The sequence below is a fragment of the Propithecus coquereli genome, unplaced genomic scaffold (assembly GCF_000956105.1).
Source record: "Propithecus coquereli isolate 6110/MARCELLA unplaced genomic scaffold, Pcoq_1.0 Scaffold122, whole genome shotgun sequence".
NCBI lineage: Eukaryota > Metazoa > Chordata > Mammalia > Primates > Indriidae > Propithecus > Propithecus coquereli.
In genome coordinates this window covers 1,037,955-1,050,211 of record NW_012136303.1, presented here as the reverse complement: position 1 = coordinate 1,050,211, position 12,257 = coordinate 1,037,955, and the positions used below count along the sequence as shown (strand labels likewise).

At 43.8% G+C, this 12,257-nt stretch overlaps 1 protein-coding gene across 7 annotated transcripts in view; it reads left to right on the top strand.

The window, feature by feature from the left end:
* CEP250 (centrosomal protein 250kDa) overlaps nt 1-12,257 on the top strand; it is a 50,047-nt gene that overhangs the window by 25,639 nt on the left and 12,151 nt on the right. For all 7 annotated transcript variants that reach the window (XM_012637724.1, XM_012637723.1, XM_012637725.1 and 4 more), the window contains 7 exons: nt 4,472-4,639; nt 5,047-5,181; nt 7,421-7,564; nt 8,227-8,360; nt 9,744-9,882; nt 10,601-10,943; nt 11,479-11,600. In XM_012637724.1, coding sequence (XP_012493178.1) covers nt 4,472-4,639; nt 5,047-5,181; nt 7,421-7,564; nt 8,227-8,360; nt 9,744-9,882; nt 10,601-10,943; nt 11,479-11,600 — 1,185 coding nt within the window. The remainder of the gene's footprint in view (nt 1-4,471; nt 4,640-5,046; nt 5,182-7,420; nt 7,565-8,226; nt 8,361-9,743; nt 9,883-10,600; nt 10,944-11,478; nt 11,601-12,257) is intronic.

The following is a 12,257-nucleotide window of genomic DNA, read 5'->3' as shown; positions in this document are numbered from 1 at the left end:
ATTACAGGCGTGAGCCACCGCGCCCGGCCTCGTGTTTCTTTTTTATTATAGAACTTTGTCGATTTGTCTTATTGTGATTTTATTTGTATTTGTATTTATTTCTATGGTCTTATGCTATTTTGTTCTGTCTTTTTATATCTTTTGGAGAGGAGAAATCACCTTTCTTAACTTCTTTTAGAGGATTAAATTACCCTCTTGGGGTAATTATGTTGTATTTTTTTCTCACCTCTTTTTTTCTCTCTACAACTTTGGATGATGTGTACTGTATTTCTAAAAAATTATTTTAGTGGTTACCTTTAATATTTTGAAATAAATACTTAATACAATCTCAAGCAAATCAGTGTTTTTACCCTTTCCCTCAATGACACAAGGGCCTTAGAACATTTTACCTGCATTTGCCCCTCCCTGATGTATGTGCTGTTTTGTTCAATGTGCTCTGTTCTAACTAGTTTAACATCGCAAATTATGCATTTTTATTGTTTTATACAGTCAATATTTGGTTAGATACAATGATGAATTTGCAAGTGTTTGCTCACCATTCCTTCTTGCATATCAGACTTCCTATTGGGATTTATTTTCCTTCTGACTGGAATAGGATTTCCTTTGGTGAGGGTCTATTGGTAGTAAATTGTCTGAAAATGTTTCTATTTTGCTTTTATTCTTGAAAGATACAATATTCTTGAAAGATATAGTTTCAGTGGGTATAAACTTCAGGTATGAGATTCTAGCATGATAGTTACTTTTTCTCAACGGTGTTGGTATTGAGAAGTTAGCTCTCAGTTTAATCATTCTGCAGTTTCTTGTGTCTAGTGTGTATTTTAAAAATTTATTCTGTTGGAACTTCTTGGACCTTCTGAATCTAAGATTACATGTTGAAACATCAATTCTGGAAAATTCTCATATATTATCTCTTCAAATATAACTTCTTTCCTACTTTTTTCTCTCTTTCTGTACTCTGATTAGTTGAACATCAGACCTTCTTAATCTATCTGCCATGTATCTTCACTCTTGTTTACATTTTCCATATTTATTTTTCTCTTTCCATACTGTGTTCTGGGTGATCTTTTCAGATCTCTCTTCTAGTTATTAATTTCCCTTTTCCTCTGTGTCTGATCTGATATTTAGTTTATTCACCAAGTTTTGAATTTCACCTACTAAATTTTTTATTTCTAGATATTCTATTCAGTTATTTTTTCATATCTTCTTGGTCATTTTTTTAGTCTCTTTTCCCTAATTTATATTTTCAGCCCTTTGGAAGTCCAGATTTATGTGGGAATCTCCTATCAGATTCCCCACCTTTATCTCCTCTTTTCCCCACATAGTCCCAAAATGAATTTCAAGGTTATATGGCACAACAAATGTCCCTAGTAGAAAGCCAGTTCTGTGCTCATTTACCTCTTTACATCACAGGTGTTGCTTTGATTTTGGCTCCTGTGGAATTTTTGTTATTTTCCTGCTGATTCAGTAATACATTAAAATATATATTTACTATTTTATCCAGCATTTTTTGCTATTTTGTAGCTGGGGTGTTCAGAGATCTTATTTGTCAGATATCAGAAAATGGAAGTTGACTTGAGCTTGATGTGTATTTGTGATTTGATTGTTAATACGAGGCAGACCTGTTGGCAAGATGATAACTAGAAGTTTGCTTGTTTTTAGAATTATGTGCCTAGATTATAGTAGGTACTTGAAAATATTCGTTGAGTGAACAGTGTCCAGAAGGCAGTTTCCTAGCAAGAATCAGTCATATCATCTACTAAAAACCCCACAAGAAAAAGATGCTATATAACTGCTGAATGGTAAGCTAGCTACATAGCCTTGGTTTCCCTGAAAGGATTGATTATTATGGCCATACCTGGGTCATGAAAGGGCCTTTTCCTTCTTTTCTCCTTTTTTCTCATTCAGATCATCCTCCTAACTTCTGATTATCTGATTTCATGATCTCCCTACTGATTGGAATGTTGATTGCCCTCTTACAACTCTTGACAGTCTGTTAGTTTTAAGAGTGACTGCCTTCTCCTGGAATCCTAGCAATTAGAAAAACTCTTACAAGTTATATTCTCCATTCTTCCATCTAGTCCCTATATCCCCTTTAACAGTAATGATATTGGATATCCTTGGACATTTACTAAGCACTTCCCCATGCCAAGCACCATGCGAAATGCTTTATTCACATATTAAATGTGAATAAATGCATAGAGAAGTCACTCAGGGTTACATGACTAATAAATGGTAGAACAAGGATTAAGACCCCAAATTTTTAACTATTTATGCTATGTCCACTTCTATAATATCCCTTCCAAATGGTTGCTTAGCTTCTGTTGTATTCCATCAATAGCTGCCCATTTATTTTAGATAGATCTAGTTATCAGAAAATTCATGTTGAGCAAAGTCTATTACCTGAAACAAGTCAGCCTTAGATTTGCTTTAAATACCTCACCAACATAGTTGCTTTCCTCTAGGCTTATTATAATTTACTCATGTCCCAGAGTGAAGGTGGTACTTTGAACTGGGCAGAATATTCTGTTCATGGTCTAACTAGCAATGCTGAACTATTACTTCCTGGACATCACAGAATTAGTTGTTCTTGTAGCCATAACACATTTCTAACTCATATGGAGCAAATAGATCAGTTTTTTGTAAACACCTTACTACTGTTAAAATTCATCTTCCCCACTTTTTTTTTTTTTTTTGAGACAGAGTCTCACTGTGTTGCCCGGGCTAGAGTGCCGTGGCATCAGCCTAGCTCACAGCAACCTCAAACTCCTGGGCTCAAGCGTTCCTTCTGCCAGCCTCCCGAGTAGCTGAGACTACAGGCATGCACCACCATGCCCGGCTAATTTTTTCTATATATTTTTTTAGTTGTCTGATTAATTTCTTTCTATTTTTAGTAGAGACGGGGTCTCGCTCTTGCTCAGGCTGGTCTCGAACTTCTGAGCTCAAACAATCCGCCCGCCTCAGCCTCCCAGAATGCTAGGATTACAGGCGTGAGCCACTGCACCCGGCCTCTCCCATATTTTTATAGTTGGCTTTTTGAACCAGAGTGTAAGCTTTGTCATTCATGACCGTCCTATAACTGCAGCATTATACAATGCCATTCTTAGGCTAGCAGTCCAGTAGCTGATGTGTTCAGTCATTCATTCATTCAAGCAATGTTGATTGGTACTTAACTGTGTGGCATGATGCTGGCTATTAAGAATATGGTAGGAAGCAAACTAGACATGGTTCTCCTTATGGATTTTAAAGTCTTGGTAGGAAGACAGATATTAAACATTAAATATGTTAATATATAAACGAGTAAACGTCTCTGAAAGTTCTATGAAGAAAAAGAACTGCCCAGGCACGGTGGCTCACTGTAATCCTGGCACTCTGGGAGGCTGAGGCAGGAGGATTGCTTGAGCTCAGGAGTTCGAGACCAGACCCTGTGTCTACTAAAAATATAAAAATTAACTGGGCGCAGCAGCCTATTCCTCTAGTCCCAGTTATTCTCGGGAGGCTGAGGCAGGAGGATTGCTTGAGCCCAGGAGTTTGAGGTTACAGTGAGCTATGATGACACCACTGCACTCTAGCTGGGGTGACAGACAGAGACTCTATCTCAAAAAAAAAAAAAAAAAGACCTTGGAAAGGGCTGAAGAGGCATTCCCATTAAATGAATAGATAACTACAAACTTACGGGCATTTCAGAGTAAGTAAAGGTGCAGGGAATGACTAATATGATGAGGAAACTAGCTATTGTATACTGACTGCCTACAGTGTGTCAAGCACATTTAAAGTGATTTACATGACTTATCCCAATCCTCAAAGCAACCCCAGGAGGACAGCACTGTTGTTGTCCTCATTTTTGTAGATGAGGAAACTGAGGCATAGAGATGTTTAGAAATTGGCTGAGGTCATACTAGTAGAGGCAGTTTAAAGATTGTCACCCAGACTGCCCAACTCAGGGGCCCTTCACCACCATCCTGAAAACATAATAGAGGGTTCTTAACTAGTTGGGGAAGTTGGGAAAGGCTTTGGTCACTGGTAGACCTCTGGGAGAACAAGGACTCCTATTCTAAAGCTCGTGAATAATGTAGGGAGTCATCTTTGCTGAGCTAGGCCTGATTTTTGAGGGGCCAACTCTGCAACCCTGAGCAAAGGAGAAGAGACAGCAGAGAGCCAGAGTCAGCGCCTCAGTTCGTTGTTACAATCATCAACCATGATGTGGTTGCTTTAGAAATAACAGATATTCATAGCATACATGAGGGACAACTGTACTTTAGAAGGCATGTTTACATGTATTATTTGATTTTTTTATAAATCTTACTTGATTCTCATAAAATTTGGTAAGATAGATGAGGCAAGGATTGTTAGCCTCACTTTTCAGTAAGGAAACAGGCTCAGAGAGGTACTGAGGTCACACAGCTAGCGATTAGCTCTTTCTGCTCCTCTCCTGACCCATTCGGTTCTAACAGCATTTCCTTCATGTGACCAGGAAAAAGAGCGCTCCTGGCACCAGCAGGAGCTGGCTAAGGCTCTGGAGAGCCTAGAGAGGGAAAAAATGGAGCTGGAAACGAGGCTGAGGGAACAACAGACAGAAACTGAGGCCATCCAGGCACAGAGAGAAGAAGAACGGACCCAGGCCGAGAGTGCCCTATGCCAGGTGGGAAAGTAGGAGGATTGGAGCTGCACATCCAAATCTGCAAACCTCTTACCTTTGACCATTTCCTTTTCCACTCCCAAGAGTGGTGCTGTGGAGGGGCTCCCAGAAGAGAGTGTAGCTACCCACAGCTACTAGTGCGCAGGGTGATCCACACCGTTAGCTGCAGGGCCGGCAGTATGTCGTACTTCCTGAGAGAGGGCTAACATTTACCACATCCTGTCAGTTTGCAAACCTGACAATCTTTGCACTTCCTGGTTCTGAATCCATGGGCTCAGGCCTTCCTTTGTCCTCAGACCCCACTTCATTTGTTAGAAGAGCCCTAGAGCAGCTGGGACGTGCTTGTGGCCTCACGGATAAGCATGATAACCATGAGCCAACAAGCCCTTGCCCTTCCTACCCCTCCACAGATGCAGCTGGCAACAGAGAAGGAGAGAGTGTCCCTCCTGGAGACACTGCTGCAAACCCAGAAGGAGCTGGCAGATGCTAGCCAACAACTGGAACGGCTAAGGCAGGACATGAAGGTCCAGAAGTTAAAGGAGCAGGTATGGAGGGTTGTCCTGGGTGGGGAAATAAAAGAAACATTCATTACCCATTCAACAATGAATAGTTCTTATGTGCCAGGCCCTGTGTATGTGCTAACACATGACAAGTACATACAGGTGTGGCACAATAGTCAATATAATGTAGTCCCTGCCCTCAAGGAATTTACATGCTAGTGGCAGAGACAGACAATAGATGAGCAGACACAGAATAAATGAGATCATTACCATTTGTTTTCAGTGCTATAAAGGAAATAAATAGGATGATATAATTGAGAGTGATTCAAAGGAAGTCACTTTGGACAGGGTAGTTAAGGAAGGCCTCAGTGAGAAAGTGACATTTGAGATGAGACTTGAAACTTCAAAAGAAGCCAGTCCGTTGCTCTGAAGGCCGAGGCGTGAGGATTACTCCAGCCCAAGAGTTCAAGATCAGTCTGGGCAACATAGCAAGACCCTGTCTCTAAAAAAATGTAAAAAAAAAATTAGTCAGATGTGGTGGTGTGTGCTTGTAGTCCCAGCTACTTGGGAGGCTGAGATGGGAGGATCACTTGAGCCTAGGAGTTCAAGGCTGCACTGAGCTGTGGTTGAGCCACTGCACTCCAGCCTAGGTGACAGAGCCAGACCCTGACTCTTAAAAAAAAAGACAACTCCATGACATAACATAGGTGAACCTTGAAAACGTTATGCTAAGTGAAAGAACCCACTCACCAGAGGCCACATATTATGTATTATGTGATTCCATTTATATGAAATATCCAGAACAGACAACTGTATAGAGACAGAAAGCAGACTAGTGGCTGGAGGTGGGGAGAGGAATGGGGAGTGACTGTGAATGGGATTGGGATTTATTTTGGCTATGACAAAAATGTTATAAAATTGGTCATAATGATAGTTGCACAACTTTATTAATATACTAAAAACCATGAATTGTATTCTTTCTTCCTTCCTTCCTTCCTTTCTCAGGGTCTCACTCTGTTGTCTGGGCTAGAGTACAGTGGCATCATCACAGCTAACTGTAACTTCAAACTCTTAGGCTCAAGTGATCTTCCTGCCTCAGCTTCCCAAGTATTAATGGCTGGGACTACAGGTGTGCGCCACCATGCCCAGCTAATTTTTTAATATTTTGTAGAGACAAAGTTTTTTTTTTTTTTTTTTTTTTGAGACAGAGTCTTGCTCTGTTGGCCAGGCTGCCCTGGGCTGGAGTAATCCTCCTGTCTCAGCCTCCTGAGTAGCTGGGACTACAGGTGCACGCCACCACACCTGACTAACTTTTTCTATTTTTAGTTGCTTGACTAATTTTTTTCTATTTTCATTAATAGTAGAGATGGGGTCTCACTCTTGCTGGTCTCGAACTTCTGACCTCAAGCAAATCCTCCCTCCTCAGCCTTCCAGAGTGCTAGGATTACAGGCGTGAGCTACCTTGCCCAGCCTAGAGACTGGGTCTTGCTGTATTGCTCAGCTGGTCTTGAATTCCTGGCCTCACATGGTCCTCTCAGCTAGGCCTCTCAAAGTGCTGGGATTACAGGCATGGGCCACCATGCCCAGCCTGAATTGTATGCTTTAAATGGGTGAATTGTATGGTATGTGTATTATATCTCAATAAAGACATTGAAAAGAAGAAAGAAGCCAGCCATTTGAAGAACACTTTAGGCAGAGGAAATAGCCATCATCAGGGCTCTGGAACAGACAGAAAAAGGATTAGGGAGTTCAAGGACAAAAAGGAGGCAGTTTGGCTGCAACTTGATAAACTCAGGGGCAAGTGGAGAGGTAGGTGGGAGCTCTTCCTCAGGCATAGTAGGAGCTTGCGTTTTTTCCTAAGGGCAATGGGAAACTGTTGGGTGGTATTTAAAAAGCAGGGGTGGAACATGGTTTGTGTGTGTGTATGTGTATGTGTTTCTTTTTTTAAACACTTTAGCTTTAGTGGAGAAGAGTGTGTGTGTGTTTGTAGGGGGATGGTGGCATCAAGTGGAAGTAGGAATACAGTCAGGAGGCCGTTGGAATTGTCGGGGTGAGGGACTGTTACCAATTCATGGACCCTGACCAGGAAACCTGCGTGAGCCAGTGCACTTTGTGAGGGAAGAGGCAATAGGAAGTGAGGAGTTGAGGTAGAAACAACATGGATTGCTGGCTGCTGCCTCAGCCTTTGCCCACTCAACAAAACAGTATTTATACAACACAAATTTTGAGACCAAGGCCCCAATGGAACCTTTCCTCTACTCACTGATGTCCTATCCCTCTGCAGGAGACCACTGGGATGCTGCAGACCCAGCTTCAGGAGGCTCAGCAGGAGCTGAAGGAGGCAGCCCAGCAGCACAGAGACAACATTGCTGCCCTCCGAGAAGAGGGCCGCGCCCTGCTGCGGGATAAAATAGACCTGCAGAAGCAGGTCCTCACCTCCTCTCCGCCAGCCCCATAGTCCTTCCCCAGCACAGCCGGGCTTTCCCACTCCCTCCCGCAGGACAAGGGATCCTTGGCCCTGCTGCCTGAGCTTCGGATGGTGGGGGTGGGCCACAATACTGAGTGGAAAATTAAAGGGTGCTCAGAGTTGAGCAGAGAGCCCTGGGATAGTAATCTCTTTCTCTGTAAAGGTCACGGAACTTAGGTTTTCTCTAGCAGTCTCAGTTTCAATTGTTCTTTCCATCTTCACCAAACATCTGGTATTTTTATATACCAGATTGCTTTTCTTACTCAGGTCACTTCTCCTGCTCAGAATCCTATACCAGATGATGTTCTGATTTTTTATTTTAAAAAATACAATCACAATCCACTTACCTATCACTTTGCCTTTGGCAGTAATTGTATTCAGCCAAGATTTTTATTTGTGCCTGCCTTTATGCAGCATATGTGAGGCTGGGGAGACAGATGACCAGGCTGAACAGTACTGAGGAAGGGGGTTAAGAACAGTGTGTAGGGATTGGTAGAACATCCCAAGCATTGGAAATGGCCACTGACTGTGGTACACCTTGCAGGACCCTAAAGCCCTAGGTGAGAAGCATCCTCCCACTAGCCTGCCCTGGCATCTTGGTCTTCATGCCCTTAACTTTCCAGATGGAGGACTTGAAGTCTCAGTTGGTGGCCCAGGATGACTCCCAGAGGCTGATTGAGCAGGAGGTTCAGGAGAAGTTGAGAGAGGCCCAGGAATATAGCCGAATTCAGAAGGAGCTGGAGAAGGAGAAAGCCAGGTAGGCTAGACAGGCCATGGAGGTGGCTTGTCTGTCTGGCTACAGTGGTCACTGACATTAACAGTTCTTTGCTGAGGCCACCTTGCCTTTCTTGTCTACATGTACGTCTGGGATGTACATGTAGCCATGTGGAGAGGACATGGTCCCTGTCTTCAAAACGTGCACTTCATTCATTTAGTAAATATTTAGAGAACACCCATTATGCACCAGACACTATGCCAGAGCTGGAGATACAGTGATTAACAAGACTGTATGGTCCCTGCCACAGTAGAATTTGTAGTTTTGTGGGGAAACATTAATCAAATAATCTCTAAAACGAATTGTTACAGAGTATGGCACGTGGTGGGGAGGAAACAGGGTAAGAGAGAGGAGACCTATTTTACAAAGATTGTTAAGGAAGGCCTTTTGCAGGAGGTTGCATTTAAACTGAGCATGAAATGAAGCCACCTGTGCAAAAGGAGTGAGGGTAAGTTCTATCAGTAGGAATAGAAATCATATGCAAAGGCCCTGAGGCAGATAAAAGCCTACAGTGTTTGGTGAAACTGAAAGAGTTTGGTGTGATTGGAACATGGGGAATGAGGAAGGTGACATGAGCTGGAGAAGTTCATAGCATTCAGGACTTGGTAGGCCATGGCAAGGAATTTGTAGTTTAAGTTTAGTAGGAAACCACTGCAGGGTTTTAAGCGGGGAAATTGGCATAACTCAATTTATGATGTAATGACGTGAAACATCAGGAGTGACATACAACCATTCAGAGTGAAGAGCAGCATGTATTCTTAGTGCTGGAGGAGTTTGAGAAAGAACAGATCCTTTTGGTGATGCAATTAGAGGCATTAGAAGACAAGTTAGGAGGCTGGTACAATTGTCCACATAAGAAATACTAAAGCTGAACCAGAGTAGGGAAGTGGGGAAGGGGAGGAGAGCAGGGGTTTGAGGGTTGTTAAGGTAATTAGAATCAATTATATATAGTTGTAGATTGGATGTAAGTTGTAGATTGGATGGGAGAAGTCTGTAAAGTGGTTAAGGTTTCTATGTTCAGACACTGGATAGAAGTGCCATTCACTGAGCTGGGGAACACAGGAGATGAGTGGGTGGGAATATCCAAATATTGATATTTGGATATTGAATTTTAGGTGCTTGTATAGATATATGTGGAATTTGCTAGAGAAGAATAAACTATAAAATTGAAATGAGGCATCATATGCATGAAGTACATAGGAGTACTTAGTAGTACTCAATAAATGCTAGCTTTTACTGTAATCATTATCACTACAATTTCTATTATATTTTAATTATTAATGCTATGTTTAGAATAGTCAGATGAGAAAGTAGTTCTTCATTCCCCAAGAGAATGGCCTAGCCCTCTGACCCCTCTCTTTTTAGCCTGACTCTGTCACTGATGGAAAAAGAACAGAGACTCCTTGTTTTACAAGAAGCTGACTCTATTCGACAGCAAGAGCTGAGCGCCCTACGCCAGGACATGCAGGAGGCCCAGGGAGGGCAGAAAGAGCTTAGTGCCCAGGTACTTCCCATCTGGTTATGAGCCCTCTTCCTTGGTGGAAGCCTGTCCTTGGAGCAGTGGGTTGATTTTTCAGAGTCCTCTCATGGAGAGGACCCTTCTCTTTTTCCTAATTCCAGGATAGGCTGGCACCTCAACAGCCCTGGCAGGAGGAGGAAGCCAGGACTGGCAGAGTGGGGGCTTGGAACATGACCCAGAGATGAGAATGGCTCCTGTGGAAAACTGACAGCCCAGAACATAGTGCCCCAAGACACAGAGCCCTGTTAGTCCTGAATTTGCCTGCCTGCTCTACTGCTTCCTAGTTGTGTGAACATCAGCTTCTTCATCCGTAAAACCAGGATGATAATTCTTAACCGTTATAGGAGTATATAAGTTGTCAGAAACATGGTAAACATACAAGAAGTGGTAGCCATTGTTATTGTGACTGGTCTTACTAGGCTCAGTGTCAGGGTTTCAGGGCAGAGTTTTGTTCATAGCAGGGAGTTGGCATTATCTGCACAGGAAACCAGGGCCAAAGCCCATTAGCATGACACTGGGCCCACGTGTCAGGAGTCATAGGCAGCCGGGTGTTAGATCTAGGGTAACACTCATTTCAGAGCCCTTCTACCTGCTGGGAGCTGAGCCTGCTGAAATCCAGGGATTGCATGGGGTCAGGTTTCAGAAAGTCTGAGGAGAAGGTATCCACTCCCTGCTCAGAGTGTGTTTACTTCCTCCCTGGCAGGTGGAATTACTGAGGCAGGAGGTGAAGGAAAAGGAGGCTGACTTTCTGGCCCAGGAAGCACGGCTGCTTGAGGAGCTGGAGGCATCTCAGATCATGGAGCAGCAGCTGCGAGCTTCCTTGTGGGCCCAGGAAGCCAAGGCAGCCCAACTACAGCTGCAACTGCGCAACACAGAGAGCCACCTAGAAGCACTGGCCACAGAACAGCAGCCTGGGAACCAGGCCCAGGCCCAGCTGGCCAGCCTCTACTCTGTCCTGCAGCAGGCCCTGGGGTCAGTCTGTGAGAGCAGGCCTGAGCTGAGTGGTGGTGGAGACTCTGCTCCCTCCCCCTGGGTCCTTGAGCCAGGTGAGGCAGTCACCCAAGAACTAAATCCCTTGGGCCAAAGCCAGGCCTAGCTCCTAGGGAAGAGGGGAGGGGAATACAGTTCCTTAGGTAATACTGCTTCAAGGTTAAGGCCACCTAGTCTGAAATTAATTCTATCCTGAGTTTGAACCCCACCTCTGCCATTTGCTAGCTATGTGTCCTTGGGTAAGTCACTTATCCTCTCTGAGCTTGATTTCCTCAACTACAAAATGAGCATGTTAAAAAAGTACCTGCCTCAGGATTTTACTAAGGCGTTAATGAGATTTCAGATTTGAATAGCTCACGCAGTTCCTGGCACTTATTAGGTGCATAACAAATAATAGCTAGCATTATCTAAGTGCCCACCATAGTGCCTGGCACATAGTTATGGAGAAAATGTGTGATGAGTGAACTGCTGAGAAGGGATTCTTCAAGGAGAGGAGGGACCAGTGGGAAGGCCAAAGCCATGTCGGGGGAGGTCTGGCTGTTTCTTTTCATGGCAGCAGCCAGGTAAGGAGGTTTTTCCTCATTTTCTCAGAACAGAATGGAGCTAGAAGCCTCTTTAAAAGAGGGCCCCTCCTGACTGCTCTCTCAGCCGAGGCAGTAGCATCTGCCCTCCATAAGCTTCACCAAGACCTGTGGAAGACTCAACAGGCCCGGGTATGTTTCTCTGCTCTCCTTCCCTTCACCTCCCTCAAAAAGCATGAGACAAAGATGCATGAAGTGGTTTGACCTGTTTTATTTCTAAGATCGGGTTGGGATGACTTTCACTTCTGTCATTTACCACCTGACAACCGTAAATAACGCATTTGGATTTCCTGGGCCTTGTTTTCACTTGCAAAGATGGCCAGATAGTGCCTGCCTCACAGGGTTGTTGTGAGGATTAAATGAGTGAGGATCTTGAATCCATAGTTTACAAAGTATTATATGAAACCCTGTACAGATGTGTGGTATTGTTTTGCATCATTTTCCTCTCAGCCATGAATTATTCTTAGTATGACAGCCTCCAAAAGAAACCCGGCAAATTGGAGACCACAGAGATTTGAGGTTGCCATTTATAGGAGCATTCTAGGCCTAAGACGGAACTAAAGGTCCCACAGAGTCCGCCTCACTTGAATACAAATTGAGTGCCACCTGTATGCCAGCCGCTCTGAGCTGTGGATACAAAAGGAGAAAGACCTGATCTCTGCCCTCAAGAAGGCTCGTGACGGCCGGGCGCAGTGGCTCACACCTGTAATCCTAGCACTCTGGGAGGCCGAGGCGGGCGGATTGTTTGAGCTCAGGAGTTCGAAACCAGCCTGAGCAAGAGCGAGACCC